General features: G+C 39.0%; 2 protein-coding genes across 5 annotated transcripts in view; one reads left to right on the top strand and one right to left on the bottom strand.

The window, feature by feature from the left end:
- The window catches only part of RBKS (ribokinase), an 82,682-nt gene extending 73,133 nt beyond the window's left edge, over positions 1 to 9,549 (bottom strand). For 2 of the 4 annotated variants that reach the window (XM_033125227.1, XM_033125229.1), the window contains exon 1: positions 9,416 to 9,545. In XM_033125227.1, the coding sequence (XP_032981118.1) occupies positions 9,416 to 9,504 (89 nt within the window). In that variant the 5' untranslated portion in view covers positions 9,505 to 9,545. Of the gene's footprint in view, positions 1 to 9,415 lie in introns of all 4 variants that reach the window. The other 2 variants (XM_033125228.1, XM_033125230.1) reach the window with 2 other exon arrangements.
- A 294-nt stretch (positions 9,550 to 9,843) lies between these two features.
- The window catches only part of BABAM2 (BRISC and BRCA1 A complex member 2), a 364,621-nt gene continuing 357,699 nt past the window's right edge, over positions 9,844 to 16,765 (top strand). Inside the window, exons 1-2 of the mRNA XM_033125481.1 lie at positions 9,844 to 9,986; positions 13,223 to 13,374. Of these exons, the coding sequence (XP_032981372.1) occupies positions 13,247 to 13,374 (128 nt within the window). The 5' untranslated portion in view covers positions 9,844 to 9,986; positions 13,223 to 13,246. The remainder of the gene's footprint in view (positions 9,987 to 13,222; positions 13,375 to 16,765) is intronic.

Genomic DNA, 16,765 nt, shown 5'->3' with positions numbered 1-16,765 from the left:
CACATTGTGGTTTTGATTTGCATTTCCCTGATGATTAGTAATATCGAGCATCTTTTCATGTACTTGTTGGCCATCTGTATGTCTTCTTTGGAAAAATGTCTATTCAGATCCTCTGCCCATTTTTAAATTGGATTATTTGTTTCTTTGCTATTGAGTTGTGTGAGTTCTTTATATATTTTGGATATTTTTCTTTTAGTTTTGACTATAATATTGAACATTCAGTACCTATAACAAATACTTGTTTAACATTATTAATATGAGCATAAAAAATAACAAACTCGGGGCCGGCCAGTGTCTCAGGCGGTTAGAGCTCCATGCTCCTAACTCCGAAGGCTGCCGGTTCGATTCCCACATGGGCTCTCAACCACAAGGTTGCCAGTTCGATTCCTCCACTCCCTCAAGGGATGGTGGGCTCCGCCCCCTGCAACTAAGATTGAACACGGCACCTCGAGCTGAGCTGCTGCTGAGCTCCCGGATGGCTCAGTTGGTTGGAGTGCATCCGACACAACTAAGACTGAAAGGACAACAACTTGAAGCTGAACGGCACCCTCCACAACTAAGATTGAAAGGACAACTTGACTTGGAAAACAGGCCTGGAAGTACCCACTGTTCCCCAATAAAGTCCTGTTCCCCTTCCCCAATAAAAATCTTTAAAAAAAAAAAACACAAACTCTATACTAAAAAAAGACTTACATGTACAGATCATTCCATTCCTCTACTTCTTTTGGCCATGGTACTAAGTGATGTTACCGGGGAAAGAGTAGTCGCCTCTGTCACAATGTCATGATAAATTTAGTGTTTATTCTTAAAATCTTATTAGCATTTCAGATCTCTTTGCAGATCTGATTCCCTATGCCTGGAATATTCTTTCCCCTGCTTCTGTGCTGAGCTAATCCATGTACATCCTTTCAAATTCAACTCAGATATTACCTCCTCTATGAGTCCTAGTTGAACAGTGTGGGTTGGTTGACCTCCATTCTAGCAACCTATGCATGTTTCTCATATTCACTTCTGTACACTATGGCTTAAGACTGTGCCTAGATACATCATGTGTCCAATAAATATTTCTTAAAATATATATTAATAGTGCCAGATACCATTTCTTGAGTGCTTACCGTAAGATAAATACTGCACTAAGCACTTTTTGACCACTAAATCACTTAATCCTTACAATAACCCCATAAGAAAGTTATTTTTTCCATCTCCATTTCACCGATAAGGAGGATGAGAGATTAAGAAACGTACTCAAGTTCACCCAGTAGAATATGGTAGAGTCAGGACTCAAACCAAGGTTGGTCTGACTCCAAAACCCATTATAATATATTATCCACAGATGTACTTAAAGCCCCTTGGACCAATCTATATTTCATGTTTTTATAATTTCTTGTGTAATTTCTGGTAGCTATGCTTCTGAAGAACACTGGAATTTTGCAAGCTGAACTAAGATGCTAAGATGGAAAGACCAAATAAGGTGCTACTTTCCCCAGAGCTCAGAAGGAATTAAGTTGATGAACAGAATGTTCTCAAATTTAACTTTTCTTTTTAAACCCTTGGGCACACTACTCTGTGTAAATTGTAATGTAATAGAAGAGATAATGTAATTTCATGTGAAATATGAATAAAGTTACCTTAAGCTTAATATTCTATGCTATTCCACAAAAAGTATCACGACTTCTTTGTGCTCTACAACCTTAATAAGTTTGAGAAACAGTATTCTAAAGAGTAGTTTATTGTAAAATAACATGTTTGAAATGAATCCAAATGCATCAGAACTCACATTAAATGTGAATGGATTATGTTCTTCAGATAAAAGCCCCCCAAAAAAAATTAGTCATAAAGAAATATAACAAAACAAACCAACAGAAAGACTAAATCCAGCTATATACTCTTTATAAGACACACACCTAAAACATAACTATAAGAAATTGAGGGCAGTCGGTTTGCTCAGTGGTTAGAGCGCAGTGCTCATAACACCAAGGTCACCAGTTGCATTCCCACATGGACCAGTGAGCTGTGCCCTCCACAACTAGACTGAAAACAAAGACTTGACTTGGAGCTGATGGGTCCTGGAAAAACACACTGTTCTGCAATATTCCCCAATTGAAAAAACAAAGAAATTGACAAATCTACCATCATGGTAGGTCATTTTAACGTAATTCCTTAAGTAACTGACAGATCAAGCAGACAAAAAGTCAGGCTGGCCTAATGAACATATATAAAACACCATGGCTCATACCTATCAAATCATAATATTTCTATTATTTCTAATATATACGTTGAACATTTACAAAAATTAACCAGGTACTAGGCTATAAATAACGTTTCTTCAAATTTCAAAGAATAGTATATTTAGAAAATATTCTCAGACCTTAACATGTTAAGCCTCCATATATGTAAAAAGGTTAAAAAATGCTTCTAAATAACTGATAAAGACGTAATAATGGTATTTAAGAAGTAGTGAAAACTAAATTATAATATAGTTGTTTTTCCTCTCTGAAAAGCACGAAGCGTAGAATTCTTTTGTTCCATAAGACAAGATTCTTTCCAAAAACTGCACTTTGTAGGTCTTGTCAATTTGGGAAAGCTAACTGTCAGCATCAGGGTTTGCTCATAAAGGACCAGAGTCCATGCTTGATTCATACCCATTTTACTTAACAGATGTTTTCAACTATTTTATCCCCTGAATATTTCTTGAACCGTTTCCTTCTTCTTTATCCCCATTACTACTGTCTTAGTTCAGGCCCTCATCAATGTTTGTGAAGGTAATGCTTGCCTTACCTTTCAAATGGGTCTCCCTATCTTCGAGGAGAATGCCTTTGCTACCTTCAAAACACTGCCTTCTTTAAAATCTGTCTTTGGCACTGAGTGAGCAATGTGAAGTACAAAGCTGACCATGTTCTTCCTGGACTTTGCGCCCTTCACTGGTTCCCGGGCCTACAGAATAAAACCCAAGCACTGTGGCACGGCCGATGAGACCTTGCATCAACACCTTCCATCTGATGCGCTGCAGACACAGTGGGCATACTCTGTGCATGCCCATATCCGTGACTTACTCTTCTTTCCTGGGCTAGCATCTGCTTATGTTTCAAGACTTGATCCAGGGGGCATCTCATCCGAGAGCTTTTCCCTGGGCTCCCACAGAACCTGCAGGTGCTTACATCATACTACAATGATTTATTTTTGTGTCCTTGAACTAGAAGTTCCTCAAGAACAGTGGCCACGTTTTACTAACTGCAGTATTCTAGCACTTAGCACAGTCCCAGTATTTCAATATTTTGTACAGGTGATCAAAATACTGGATCAACATTCATCACGAAGCCCTCCTTGCCTTGGTCTCCCAAGAATATAGACACCAGGGCATGAAGAGCTGACAGGGAATGGAGTGTAAAGGGAATGATTGGTAATACCACACAGTAGGTACTCTTTCTTGGTCATAGGTAATTTTTAACATATTTTATGTTAGTGTATTACCAAATTTAACAAAATTAGCAAATTTCCCATGAATGATTCCTTTTTCTTTTTTTTTAGTTTCAGGTGTACAAAGTGTTGTAATGGTTGGACATTTACATACCTCACGAAGTGGTAAGTCCCCCCCCAATCCACTACCCATACTCAGACATCGACTATAGCTGTCACAATTCCATTGACTATATTCCCTATGCTGTACTCCACCTTCTGTGAGACTTTTATATATATAATTATAGTTGACATTCAATGTTATTCAACTTCAGCTTCAGGTGTACAGTGCAGTGGTCAGGCATCTGCACAGTCTATGAGGTGATCCCCCTGATAAGTCCAGTGCCCACCTGCTACCTTACATAATCTTTACAACATTATTGATTATATTCCCCAAACTGTACTTCACATCCCCGTGGCTATATTGTGAATACCAATTTGTACTTTCTAATCCCTTCACCTGCTTCCCCATCCCCACCCCCCTCCCATCTAGCAACCATCAGGTTTTTCCCCCACTATATCTCTGAGTCTATTTCTGTTGATATTAGGGAATTCAGGTGACAGAAACGTGTTTAACAAAATATTAATTTAATTATTGATTGGTAACCGAAAGCAACTTTCAAGACCAACTTAAGGAGCAGAAATAACAATGAAGGATGATATTATATTGCTGTAATATTGGGAAAGCATGATACTTTTTGGACCAACATTCCTTTGGCTTTTGCTTTCCTGAAAATGTAACTTTCAGGACAGCAAAAGCCAAGAGAGATTTTTATATTCCTAAATATGGAAGTTAAGAGATTTCCGGTGCAATGCAGGTTAAAGAGTACTGCATTGCAATGCAGGTTAAAATGTAGTATGTCAAACATTAAAGGTACAGTATAAAACTTTGGCTTATTTTTTCTTTTTTAGTAACATAGCTCCAATGTTTCATCCACTTAGGATCTAAAAGCTTCTAAATTCACTTATTCCACTATCCATCTAAAATCTTTTGAGAATTAAGCAATCATTTTTTGACTTGCCAAGGATTAAATTTGGATGTTTGGTTGAACATGAGCCTTATCTCTCAAACCATCACTTTTAATTGGAGCATGTAAAAGGATAACATAGGGTTTTAGTTGACATCATAGTCTATTGCCATGGAAATGTAAACATGAGTGTCTATTAGGTTTGTCTCAAAGCAAGTTTTAGTGGTACACAGAGACCGGGAGACAGGAGATAAATCATGTAAAAAATGTATCCTCTAGATGTTGGCGTGCAGTAGGAGCTTAGATCCTCAGTGATCTCATCCTGCCTCGCGGCTTTAAATACCATGTATACACTGATGACTCTCAAGTTTGTATCTCCAGCGGGACCTCTCCTCTAAACTCCGAACTCAGATACCAGTCTTTTTGACTATTGTCTATTAAATCTCACCTGTCTCTACCCTTAGCTCCTGACACAGCCCTCTCTCTACCCAACTTGCTCTGCTCACGAGCTTCTGCATCTCAGCAAAGGTCAGCTTCCCTTTCTGCTTGCAGATGCCATAGACCTTGGAGTAATCCTTCACTTATCTTGTACTCCTCAGCAAATCCTGTCAGCTCTACCTTCAAAATACAATCACTTCTGTCTTGCACTGCTTTCAAGGTACCATAATTTCTGCCTAGATTATTGTGATCAAGTCTGAACTAGTCTTCCTGCTTCTGCCCTTGCCTTCCTTCAGTCTATTCTCTCTTAGCCCGCAGGGTGATCATATTACAATGTAAATCAGATTATGTCACTCCTCTGCTCAGACCCACCAGTGGATTTTCATCTTATTCAAGATGTGACCAACATCCTTGAATCATCATCCCATCACCGCCCCTCTTTTCTTCTTCAGCCTTGTTCACCGATCATAAGAGGCCTTATCCCACGTCAGGGCCTTTGACATAGGCCCCTCCCCTAGGTATCTGCATGGCTTGCTTCCTTTCCTTTTTTAAGTTTTCACTCAAAATCAGCTTCTCAGTGAAGCTTTCTCTGGTCAATGATCTAAAATTATTACTCCCATCCATCCCCCTTTTGTGCTTTATTTTCCTTTAGCATTTATCTAACATACCATCTATTTTACTTATTTCTACTGATACTGTCTCTTCCACTATATGTAAGCTCCATGAGGTAGGGATTTTTGGCTATGTTTTCCATTGTTGTATCCTCTACATCTAGGAAAGTGCCTGGCATAATATAATGTCAATAAATATTTGTCGAATGAATAATTGAAAAAAATGGGGAGTACATAGCATAAGAAATAAAGATTATTATTGATAGCATGATTTAACCAAGGCCTGTGAGCCTAATGTCTAAAAAAGTTCATTTGTTATTGAGCTTTCATGGTAATCTGTCTTTGGAGGAACTGACTTAATTTTCCACAAGAACAGGGTTGATTTCTCTTATCTTAGCAATGTGAAACTTCAGAGATGAGTGTTTAGGAAGAAGGAAGAGAATAATGATAAATGCAGGTGGGTATTAAATAATGTTCACTGTTTGCCATGTTAGCTGAGCTAATGATTTTTAAAAATTATTAGTACATAGAGCTTACTATTCATAGTGGACTAAAATTAGAAATGAATAAAAAAAGTTGCTCTTTGATTGAATTAGCAATGTCTGGCACACAGTAATGTAATATATAAAGAGAGTTGGACTAGATGCCATCCAAGAGGGCTTAGTTACAGAAGTAGTTTTATTTCTAGTGATTTTACAGTATAGGCATGGGTATCCAGGCTGGTTATGGTTACACTTAGAAATAAAATAAAGAATGGTAATGAAGATACTGTCTTTAGACCTGAAAATTATGAATGCTTCATTGTTATTCCTTATTGTCTTACAAAGTAAACATTTAATGAATGTACAGACTATGAGCCCTCAAATGAACTTAGATGACAGGGCAATAAATACTAGATAGAGTTAGAGGTAGAATGATATAATGGAAAGATAAAGGTTGGGAAACCTGGAGTCCAGCTTTCACTATGCCACTAATTGGCTGTGTGATTTGGGGTGAGTCATTTAACCTCTCTTAGTTACCTCACCTATAAAATGTGGACGATGGACTAATAGGCTTCAGTGATCCTCCAAGCTCTAAGTATTACACGATTTTTTTGACTTTAAGCTTAACCACTGTGGTAGGCAGAATAATGCCCCTCTACCCTTCACTCTGCCCCACAGATGTCCATATCCTAATTCCCAGAACTTTGGGTATGTTATATTACGTGGCAAGGGGGAATTAAGGTTGCTAATAAGATGCCTTAAAATAAGGAGATTTTCCTGAGTTACCTGTTTGGCCCAATATAATCGCAAAGGTTCTTATAAATGTAGAAGAGGGAGGCAGAAGAGTGATTGGCAGAGTGATGCCATGTGAGAAAGACCTCACCAACCATCGCTGGCTTTGAAGATGGAGGAAGGGGCCATGAGTCAAGGAATGTGGGTAGACTCTAGGAGTTAGAAAAGGAAAGAAAACAGATTTCCCCTAGAGCCTTCCGAAAGGAACACAGCTCTATAGACACCTTGATTTTCGCCCATTGAGACCTGTGTTAGACTTCTGACCTCCAGAACTTAAGTATTAAATATGTATTATTTAAGCCATTAAGTTTAGGGTAATTTGTTACAGCAGCAACAGCATCATGATATATGCTAGATATGTACCATAACTAGCAGAACTGGACCCATGTCTATCACACATGCAGGATTTTAACTAAAAATCCTATACTAGGGTATTTTGTAAAGACTTCTAGAGGCAGAAATGGTCAGAAACTTTGTAGAAAAGTCATGGGAGAGAGTCTACACGGTAATAAAATTACTAGTGATTCACATGAAGGGTAGAAACCTGGATATTTTATGTAGGAAAGAAAATGGCAAGAGAAGAGCAATTAGAGGTGATCCACAATGTAAGAATTTCTTCTCTGGACCTCACCTTACTTATCTATAAAATGTAGGTCTGCAATAAATAATTTCTAAATTCCTCTAGCTCTGAAATGAGATGCTAACGTGGGCCTTTGACACCCTGCCCTCCCCAAAATTTAAAGAGTATTCATTTTAGAAAGTACTGTAATTATCTTTAATGTCTGTTGGTCAAACCTCACAGAGAGCTCTTAGTTTAACAAGAAAGTGGCTCTGAATTTTAATCCTGACACTCTTATTCAGGTAAGTTATTTGGGAAAATTGTTTAGCTTTCTTCCTCTTCTGCCACCTCACCTATGAAAGTATGGTAAGCATTTAGGTGGATTTCCTAAGGAATTAATTATTTCAGATGTCTGAAAGTTTATTCCTTTATGAGACTAAACTTTATTTGATGGAACTATTTCTAAAATGAAACATATGCTCTACTTTTACATAAAATTTAATGGGTGTCTTATTTCCTCTTCTTGAAGAAAGTTGTCACATTAATCACTATAGTGGGCTGCAAGACAGTGACGCTCTAGAAAGCAGTCAGCAAACTATGGCCTGCAGGCTGTTTTCACAAGGCTTGGGAGATAATCGTTTTTACATTTTGAAAGGGTTGTTAAAAAAAAAAAAAGAACATGTGACTTAGACCCTAAACATTTTCTATCTGGCCCTTTACAGCAAGTTTTGCTGACTGTGCTCTAAACAAAGATGTGTAGGCCTCTTCACCAAATGTCCACAACTAGATTGAACATTATGCTCTGTCACCAAAGGAAGCACCTCTATCTTGGCACAGTGTCTGATAAGATAGCTCAAATATTTGTGGAAAAACAAAGGCTGCTGACATTTGACATTCTTCTGTTGCTTGTTGTTACCCACTCCTATTCGCTTCCAGGTTTTTGGCAATCACTATACCTGCCCCTAGCAGTCACTCCCCCTTTCTACTCTCTGCCTTTCTTTGGCCTGGAAATTTGATAAGCGAACTTATAAACATTTTAAGCAATATAAAATTAAATTGGTTATATGAAGACCCTAGAACTATTTTCTAAGTAAAACACAGGTGGTTTGGTACAGGGATTTGGTGACTTATTTGGATTTTTCCAAGGCCTTTTATTTCTAGGTTCTCTGCTATCCTTTGGATAAGCGAGGTTGCAGAACAGATGAGGTCTTACTGTAGTATGCTTGATGTTTTATTTTTATAACATAAAAATAGCATTATATCTGAAAAGCTATTCACCAAAATATTAAACTTTTAACAATCTGGATGGTAGGATTTTCTTGGAATATCTGATTTTGATTTTTGCAATGAGTATTTTATAATCAAAAAAGCCATTTTCATATTTTAAAATAGAAGATGAATTAGAAGGATCTCTCCATCCAATCTCAATGACCTAACTCAACTATTTTCGTTTAGCATATTTTCTTTCAGCATACCTCCATTCATTATTTGATCACTTTTTAAAAATGGTTGTAAATACTGTGTCTACGGGGTTTTATTTTGACTCTCACCTGGATTGCCATAGGTTACCCACGGTTACTATAATACTGAAAACTAAGCTATACATACGAAATACTGGAGGAATCAATACGGTGAAAAGTGACTGATCGCCTTTTCGATCTCTGCTCCATTCCCTTTATACAAGTTCAGACGGATGATACCCAACCTGGAGTGTTAACGTTTCACAAAACACTTTACTTCCTTTAGTCCTCACACCAATCCCAAGAATGAGGCAGGCACATTCCTGGAGGCATAATGACTTGGCCAATGTCATTCGGCTACTCAGGGGAGAGGCTCATTAGCCCGGTCAAGAGAACAGGTCTTTGGAGGTGCTTCTAGTAACAGAGCTTTCACTACATCCTGGCGTCTATGTTCCCTCACTTGACAGTTACCTTTAGAAACTCAAATGCTGCCTGTTCCACCCCATCAGGGCACACTGAGGGCTGTTGAAACCTGTAGCTCACACCAAAAGCTAACACTCTCCATCCCCAAAGCCCCAGTGTCAAGGCAAAGAGCACACAGTCTGCCCTCTCGCGAGCCGCAGACTCTGCGTACTGTCCCCCGACTAACCTGACTAGGTCGGTCATGCAGGAGCCCACCACTACCACCGCCGCCACCTCCTCCTGCCACTGCCTCCCGGCTTCCCCAGACGCGGCCATGGCTCCAATGAGGTGCTCTCCAACCTGGAGGCTGCCCTTTACCCTTTGCCCGACCCCGTAACCAGAGACGCCGCTCCTACGCTTCCTAACGACGCGGGCTTTCCCGACGCCAATGCGGGTCGCCCACCTGAATGCCCGAAATAACCCCGCCCACCAACTGCCCCTCGTTCTTCCAGGAATTGTCTCCCTGCACCGCCCCTCAGTACAGGGCCCTTCTGATAGTTCCAGACTCCGCGCTGCTCGACATGCAGGAGGCAGGCGCCGAAGAAGGAACTTTCAGGCACTGCGGGGACGCCCGGCTCAGCGGGCCGGGGGCGCGCACGCCGCCTGCCTTCTGGTCCGCAGAGGGGGCGGGGCGGACGTCCGGGGACGCGCACGCATCCGGCCCGCGGTGCGCGCGCAGGTCGGTGCGTCGGTCGGGGGCGCGCTCGGGTAACCTGTACCCCACGTAGTCGCCGGTTACCGAAAGGACTAAGTTCCAGGTACCTAGACTGGGGCTGGTGCGGGGAGGATGGATCCCGAGTCGCACAGGTGGCGCTGAGGACCGTGGTTTAAATATCCCCAGGGCTTGCCATCTCTTCCTGTGGAGAAGGCCCTCGTTCCAAAGATGCCCTGTTTATCCCCATCACGCTGGTCCACTCAAGAACGAGACCCCAAGGCCAGGAGTTGTTGATTCTCCTTATCTAACCTGCCCCCTGGTCCCCGATTAAGCTCAGACTCCTTCCTCCTTCTCGCTTGAGGAAATCATACAATTTGGGGGAAGGGAGTGTGTCCCCTTTCATATGTCCCCTAGAATGGGGTGGTCATTCTTTGGGTCTGAGCCGGTTTGTTTTTCATGAATGTTGTTCCATGGAGAAATTACTTCCCCCGTGTAACTTCCCTCGTGCGCTGTATGACGTTGAGGTGACGCAGCAGGACGCCACCCCTTTCCGTTCCATGACGTCAACAGGGCACATGTTTCCGTGTTTGTCATCCCATCTTAATTACAAGAAACTGGACGATGCTTTAGACGTCTTTGTATTCCCCAGGTGCCCATCAGAGGATCTTATGTGACCCTATTTTGGGGCAGCAGACTCTTGTAAAAATTGTATTTCTGCGTTTTCCTTCTGTAATATGTCAAAATCAGGAAATACAAATTGCCTAAGGAAGGCTGACCACTGTTAAGTGTTTGCTTATCTGGGATGTATTACAGTGCTGCAATGTGTAAAAGCTACTGCTAGGGGATGATCCATCCATGTTCTTGGCTCAAAAGGACCACACCAAAGGACCATCATTGGCTCTTCTGTGACCTTTGATTTTGGAATCAGTGTTTTTTTTCTCTCCTTTAGAGAAGTCACAACACCTCACGGTTGAAACAGATTTTATCGCAGCATGAAATCTTGAACTGTCAAAATAGTATTATGGCTGTTCTGGAAACAAAGACAGAAGTTCATTCCTTTTAGGTGTCATTCTAAGGTCGTGACAGTTGCTGAATTGGAATGGGTTGTTGTCACCTTAAGTATAGTTTGGCTTCTGGAGCAGGTTTGTTCCCTTTAGCATTTGGTGAGTGCATCACTTCAACAGCAGGCCAGCAGTAGTCTCATTTGTTTCTAGTTGTCAAGCAACCATGAGTTTAAATCCATGACATTTTGTCTAAATTTTACAAGATGTACACTTAAAAAAACTCACTTTGATGCTTTTCTCTTTGGTGATTCTAGTTACAAATTCTTATTTGAGAGGAAGATGAGAATAGTGGATTTTGAGGGAGACCTGGATTTGAGTTTTGATCTTCCTGCTTGCTAAGTTTGTGATTTTGAACAAGTTCTTTAGTCTTGCTGAGTATTAGTTATCCGTGAAATGGAAACAATAATATTAACAGAGGACAGGATTGTTTGGGGAAATAAATGAAACTACAGACAGGTGGGTAGTATAGCACTTGACACTGAGGAAATGTTCAGAATGTGTTGGTTCTGTTTCCCTTTTTCATAGAAACGAGAGATAAAATAACAGTAGGTATAATGGGAAAATAATTTTGTAATGTAGGTGAGATCCGTTTGTTTTTTTCCGAGGTAAGTAGTTTTGTATTTGCGTATGATCTAGATAAGCATCCTTTCAAGAACTGTGACATCAGTGAATAGAAAAAAGGGTGGAAATGTGGCAGAATAGAGAATAATAGGCTTCAAAATGATAATATGGATCAGTATACTTTTCAAAGACCAATTATAAAAATTATCTGTATCGTTGGTTCAGTGGGAATTCCTTACTGCACAGGGTTGTGAATATCAACTGCAATAATGTATGTGGAAGCTCTTTATAAGTGATAAAGTGTTAGAAAAATGCATGATTTTTATGATTCGTAATACCATGCATTAGATGTTTATTCTTACTTTGTGAAGAGCTTGGAATGGAGGGATTTCATCTGTTAAGTGGTCAGAAGAAGAGCTTGTTTTATATTTACAGAAAGAATTATTTGGGTGCTAAGTATAAAGCTTTTACTGCCTCAAAGCATACTTCTGGGTGTCATCACGACATAGGGTCACAGTGTTATCATTTTTTGAAAGATCTTTTCAGTCTTTCCCTTTACTACTGTCTGAAATGATGAAAATAGTAGTACTAGTTTTCAACATTTATTTTAGCAGGGACATGTAAATTCTTGTATAATATATGGAAACTAGAACTAGAACATCATTTACTTGTAATTTGCAGGAAATTAAGGGAAATTAATTTGCTTTTGATGTGGGATTATTCTTTCAGATTGAGGAAGAAAATGATCATTTAAATTGACTTATTCACCTCTGAAAGTAGAGGCTTTCATTTAGAAATCTATTAGGAATTCATGTACTCCCTCCCTCAGCCCCATGTGTTTCCAAGTAATTTAGGTATGATTTATTGGTTTTACTTTTGTATTTTCAAGTTTTATATTTCAACCATGAAGCGTTGCGAGAACTTCTTAGTGCCTTGCAGACTTTTAGATCCATGTTAGTTTGTGTTGCTGAATAGGTGTATGTTTTCATGATTAATTGTCAAGTAGATTTTTTGCTACATCTATTCCTCACATACACTATCCAGTACCAAATTTTTTGAGGATATCGTCTCTCCATACCTAAACGTTCCTTTAGCTTTTGTCTCCTTATTCATTTATTAAAAAAATATTTACTGGGTGCTTAGTTTGTGACCTCTCTCCAGGTGAGAGATCACTAAGCATATATTATAATATACTGTGGAGAGGCAATTAAATGAAGTGTGGTATATCAGAAGTGAATAATTTCTATTAAGTAACATTTGCAAGCATGTTATGCTTGTTCTAGGATTTTATATAGTATTATCAATCAAGTTCTTATAGGAACAAAGAGGGACGATTTCTAACCTAGTGGTATGTGTGTTAGAGGTAGAAGATTGTCAGCCAGGCTTCTTAAAGCCTCAACCTAAGTAGAACCTGCAGTTGTCAGATAGACTGGGACAGCTTTACGTAGAGTGTGGCAGGGTAGAATCAGCTTTGGAAAGGAGGAGGGAATTGGATTTCAAGGTTGCCTCTGTTCCTGAAACTCAGTGGTGTAGCCTATGCCCTAAGGTGAAACAGCAGGGAGATGGTTTGTTTCATTGAAGAGGCTGCTATAAGACAGGAAATGTTTATTCAATGCAAGAGAAACTTATGTGTGTGCTGTGCCAATTTTTAGGAAGCTTGTTATATCTGGTTCTTTTGGATACTCTGATCACCATTCTTTCCTTCTGCTTTCAGTGGTGGTTTGCAAATCAAGTTAAAATGTCCCCAGAAGTTGCCTTGAACCGAATTTCTCCAATGCTCTCCCCATTCATATCTAGCGTGGTCCGCAATGGAAAAGTGGGACTGGATGCTACAAACTGTTTGAGGATAACTGACTTGAAATCTGGGTATGTACTAGAACCAATCCAAAAAAACCAAACCTTTTCCTAATGAAAAGCCTTGCTTCCCAGGCACATAAAAATTGGCCACAGAAGTTCATTAAGTCATTGATTTTAGCACGTGTGATTCAATGGTTTCTCTGGTTCTTGACATTTTATGTTTCAAGTTGTTTTGCTTGTGTTATGGGCCACTGCTTTATGGTCATTGCTTTATGTCTTTTGGGGGCCTTTTTGCCATATGGTTTTTAGCAAGTGTGTTTTTCATTCATTACTTGTTTTCTTGTTATGTCTTCTGCAATCCAGTATACACTGTAAGAGTTGGGTTTTGAAATTCTGAATTTGATAATCTCTTGTAATATGAAAATTATAATAGCTAGCCCGAATGAGTCATTTTTCATAATGGTAAGATCTCATGCCTACAAAAGTTGCATTAAGAAAAAAACTCAACTTTTATTTTTGAAATAAATTTAGATTTATGGAAAAAATTCTGCAGAAAATTAACATTGTTAAAATACCGTTAATTGTCCTACAAACCTTATTTGAATTTGGCCAGTTTTCCCATTAATGTCTTTTTTTGTTCCGGGATCCAATCCAGGATACAAATTGCATTGAGTTGTCATGTCTTAGTCTTCTCAACCTGTGACAGTTCCTGTCTTTCTCTGTCTTTTATGATTCTGACATGTTTAAAGATAGCACTGGTTATTTTATAAAATGTCTCTCAATATGGGTTTGTCTAATGTTTTCTCTTTATTAGAGTGAGAAATGCGTTTTTCCAAGAATACTGCAGAAATGATGTTGTACCGTTTTCAGTGCATCATATCGGGAGTACATGATATTCATGTGTCTTGTTACTGGCATGTGAACTTGCTTCAGATCATGTAGACCAGGTTTCTTCACTGTAAAGTGGCTTGTAATCAGTATCTTGTAGAGTGATGCTTTGTAGAGTGTGCAGATGTTCTGTTTCTCATCTTACTTTTGTCCATGGATTTAGCATCCACTGACGGTTCTTGCCTGCAGCTATTATTACTTTGGTGGTTGTCTAAGAGTGATTTCTGTTTTTCTTATTCCTCCCACATCTATTCATTTCAATTCTACTATAAATAAGTGCTATCACTTCTCCCCCAGTTACTTAGTTTTTTCATTTATTTATATCAGTGTGAATTTTTAGGTATTTTTTTATCCTCTGAGTTATAATCTGTATTTGGATTATACTATGATAAATACTATCTTCATTTATTTTGTTGCTCAGTTGTTTTAGCCTTTGTCATTGGGAGCTCCGTCAAATTGACTTTTGGGTCCTTTTCATATAACTCTTATTTTTTGAGCACTTTCTCACTTATTTTTTGAGCACATTCTTGGTTTTCTTTTAGTTTTCTTTTTAGGGTCTTGCCTTTTTGCCTTCTACAAATCTTGCTATGTTTTGACTAAGCCGAAGACTTGGATCTAAGGATATAGACTTACGTTCTTTAGTAGTGAGATAAAGAGGGCTAAGTTAGTTGGACATGTCATTGGAACAGTAGGGTGCTTTTATAAAAGATCTGGTATTACCTTCAATTTCTTTTGGGGTGAAGAAAATGTTCTTTAATTGAATAGTGGTGATGGTTATACAACTCCACAAATATACTACCAATGACTCCGCTGTGCACTTATAAGGGTGAATTTTATGGTATGTGAATTATATCTCAGTAAAGCTGCCATTAAAAAACACTAACACATGAACCAGAGATGTTTCCTGGCCTGAATGGATAGGGCATAGAAATATGTCTTTATTCTTAGTTGTTACATTCTTTCAGAGATATTGAAAACATGACAGGGGAATAATGGCCAGAGGACTGGGACTGGCTTATGTAGGACGACATAAAACTGAACTTCTTACTCCTTTTAGCAGTGTCCTAAGAGAACCAGTTGGGTTCATTGACATAAAGTCACTCTACCTCTTTTCTGCAGATCCCCCTCTTTGGTGTTCCTGATTTCTGAATGTTTATTTCAGTGTTTAAGTGCAAATAGGGCTCAGATGATAAATTTGAAATGAATCCATTAGACCTGGCCCTGTCTGGACTAGATCAGTGAAAATATTTGAAATGGCATTTAACGACATTTAGTATTTATGGAATTGACCTTCCTCAGATTTAAAAGAGGAATAAAAATACCTCTACCTACATTAACAGTTGTACGCATAAAAGGACGTGAAAAGCCTTATTAAGCTAGAGCATTATTGATGCCTTTTATGTAGTACTTGTCTGAAAAATCCCGTAAGTTCTTTAGAAGCTCATTAACAATTCTTTCTTCAACGCTTCCTTCAGCCAAAGTGTGGATTCCTCAAGTTTCTGTAGCAAACAGTGGCAGAGTTAGGGAAAAGAATGGCTCTTTTTGTGTGTCATTTTTGGCATTCTCCTTTCTGTTAGGGTCAGCAGCACTCACAGTTATGAGAACTGAGATTTTCTATTAAGTCGAAGGGCATACCCTATAGGACACAGTCTACACCAAGTATAACATGAGATGATTTTTAGATGTTACAAGAACCAGTCTTGTTCCTGTATGTAGCTACTTCCTCTTGAAGAGATGAGGTCTGAGGATCCATGTTGTCGACCTGGCTCATGGGAGGAATAGATAGGCAAGAATTTATCCAAAGTAAGATTTTTTAAAAAACAGTAATTCATCTTTACTTTTCTTATGGCACTCAAATCTTTCTACCTTGCCTTAAGACTCTGTGTGTTTCTAAACTCCATTGCTAGGCTGTCAGTATTTTAAGGACAGGGTTCTTGTTTAATTTATTTTTATGCTTCCTTCAGGCCTTACTGTGGTACCTTTGATATGTAGTGTAGTAAGTAAAGGTTGAATGAATGAATGGGTTCGATGTTTTCCTAGAGAAGTTGCTTGATTTGGGGATCAGAGTGGTGTGGACTTGTGGCTCAGAAGAATGTTGATTGGTCTGGTAGTTATTGCTTCAATTCTGTTACACATAATCCTTTTAAATGACATTCCCTACAAATGAATTGACATTTTTGAAATCACAGCAAAGTGTATTACTGTACTGGGCTTACTCTTCTAGGTGGAATATATACTGAGACCTAGAGGGGCCAAATTTTTAATTTTAGGGAATTATTCCATGGGCCTACTGAATGTTTATTAGCTCTCTGCTCTGTGTTAATTTGATCACAAGCATATGCTATTTGTAAGATGCCATATTTTGTCATTTTTAGTGATTTGCTAATCTTGAGATGTCTGAGTGTTCAGCATTTTGGAATGATGCCTGGCAAATATAACAGAGGGAAAGCAGAGAGGGCTCACTGCAACCTATGGCAGCTGAGCCGTAATATCTTTTTCCAGCACGTCACCGTGACTCAACCTTATTGGCATGTGGCTGTGATTGAGGCATCTGCTGTGACATCTCATTCGC

This window comes from Rhinolophus ferrumequinum, chromosome 13 (genome assembly GCF_004115265.2).
Source record: "Rhinolophus ferrumequinum isolate MPI-CBG mRhiFer1 chromosome 13, mRhiFer1_v1.p, whole genome shotgun sequence".
Lineage (NCBI taxonomy): Eukaryota > Metazoa > Chordata > Mammalia > Chiroptera > Rhinolophidae > Rhinolophus > Rhinolophus ferrumequinum.
This window is presented reverse-complemented; position numbering and strand designations above follow the sequence as displayed.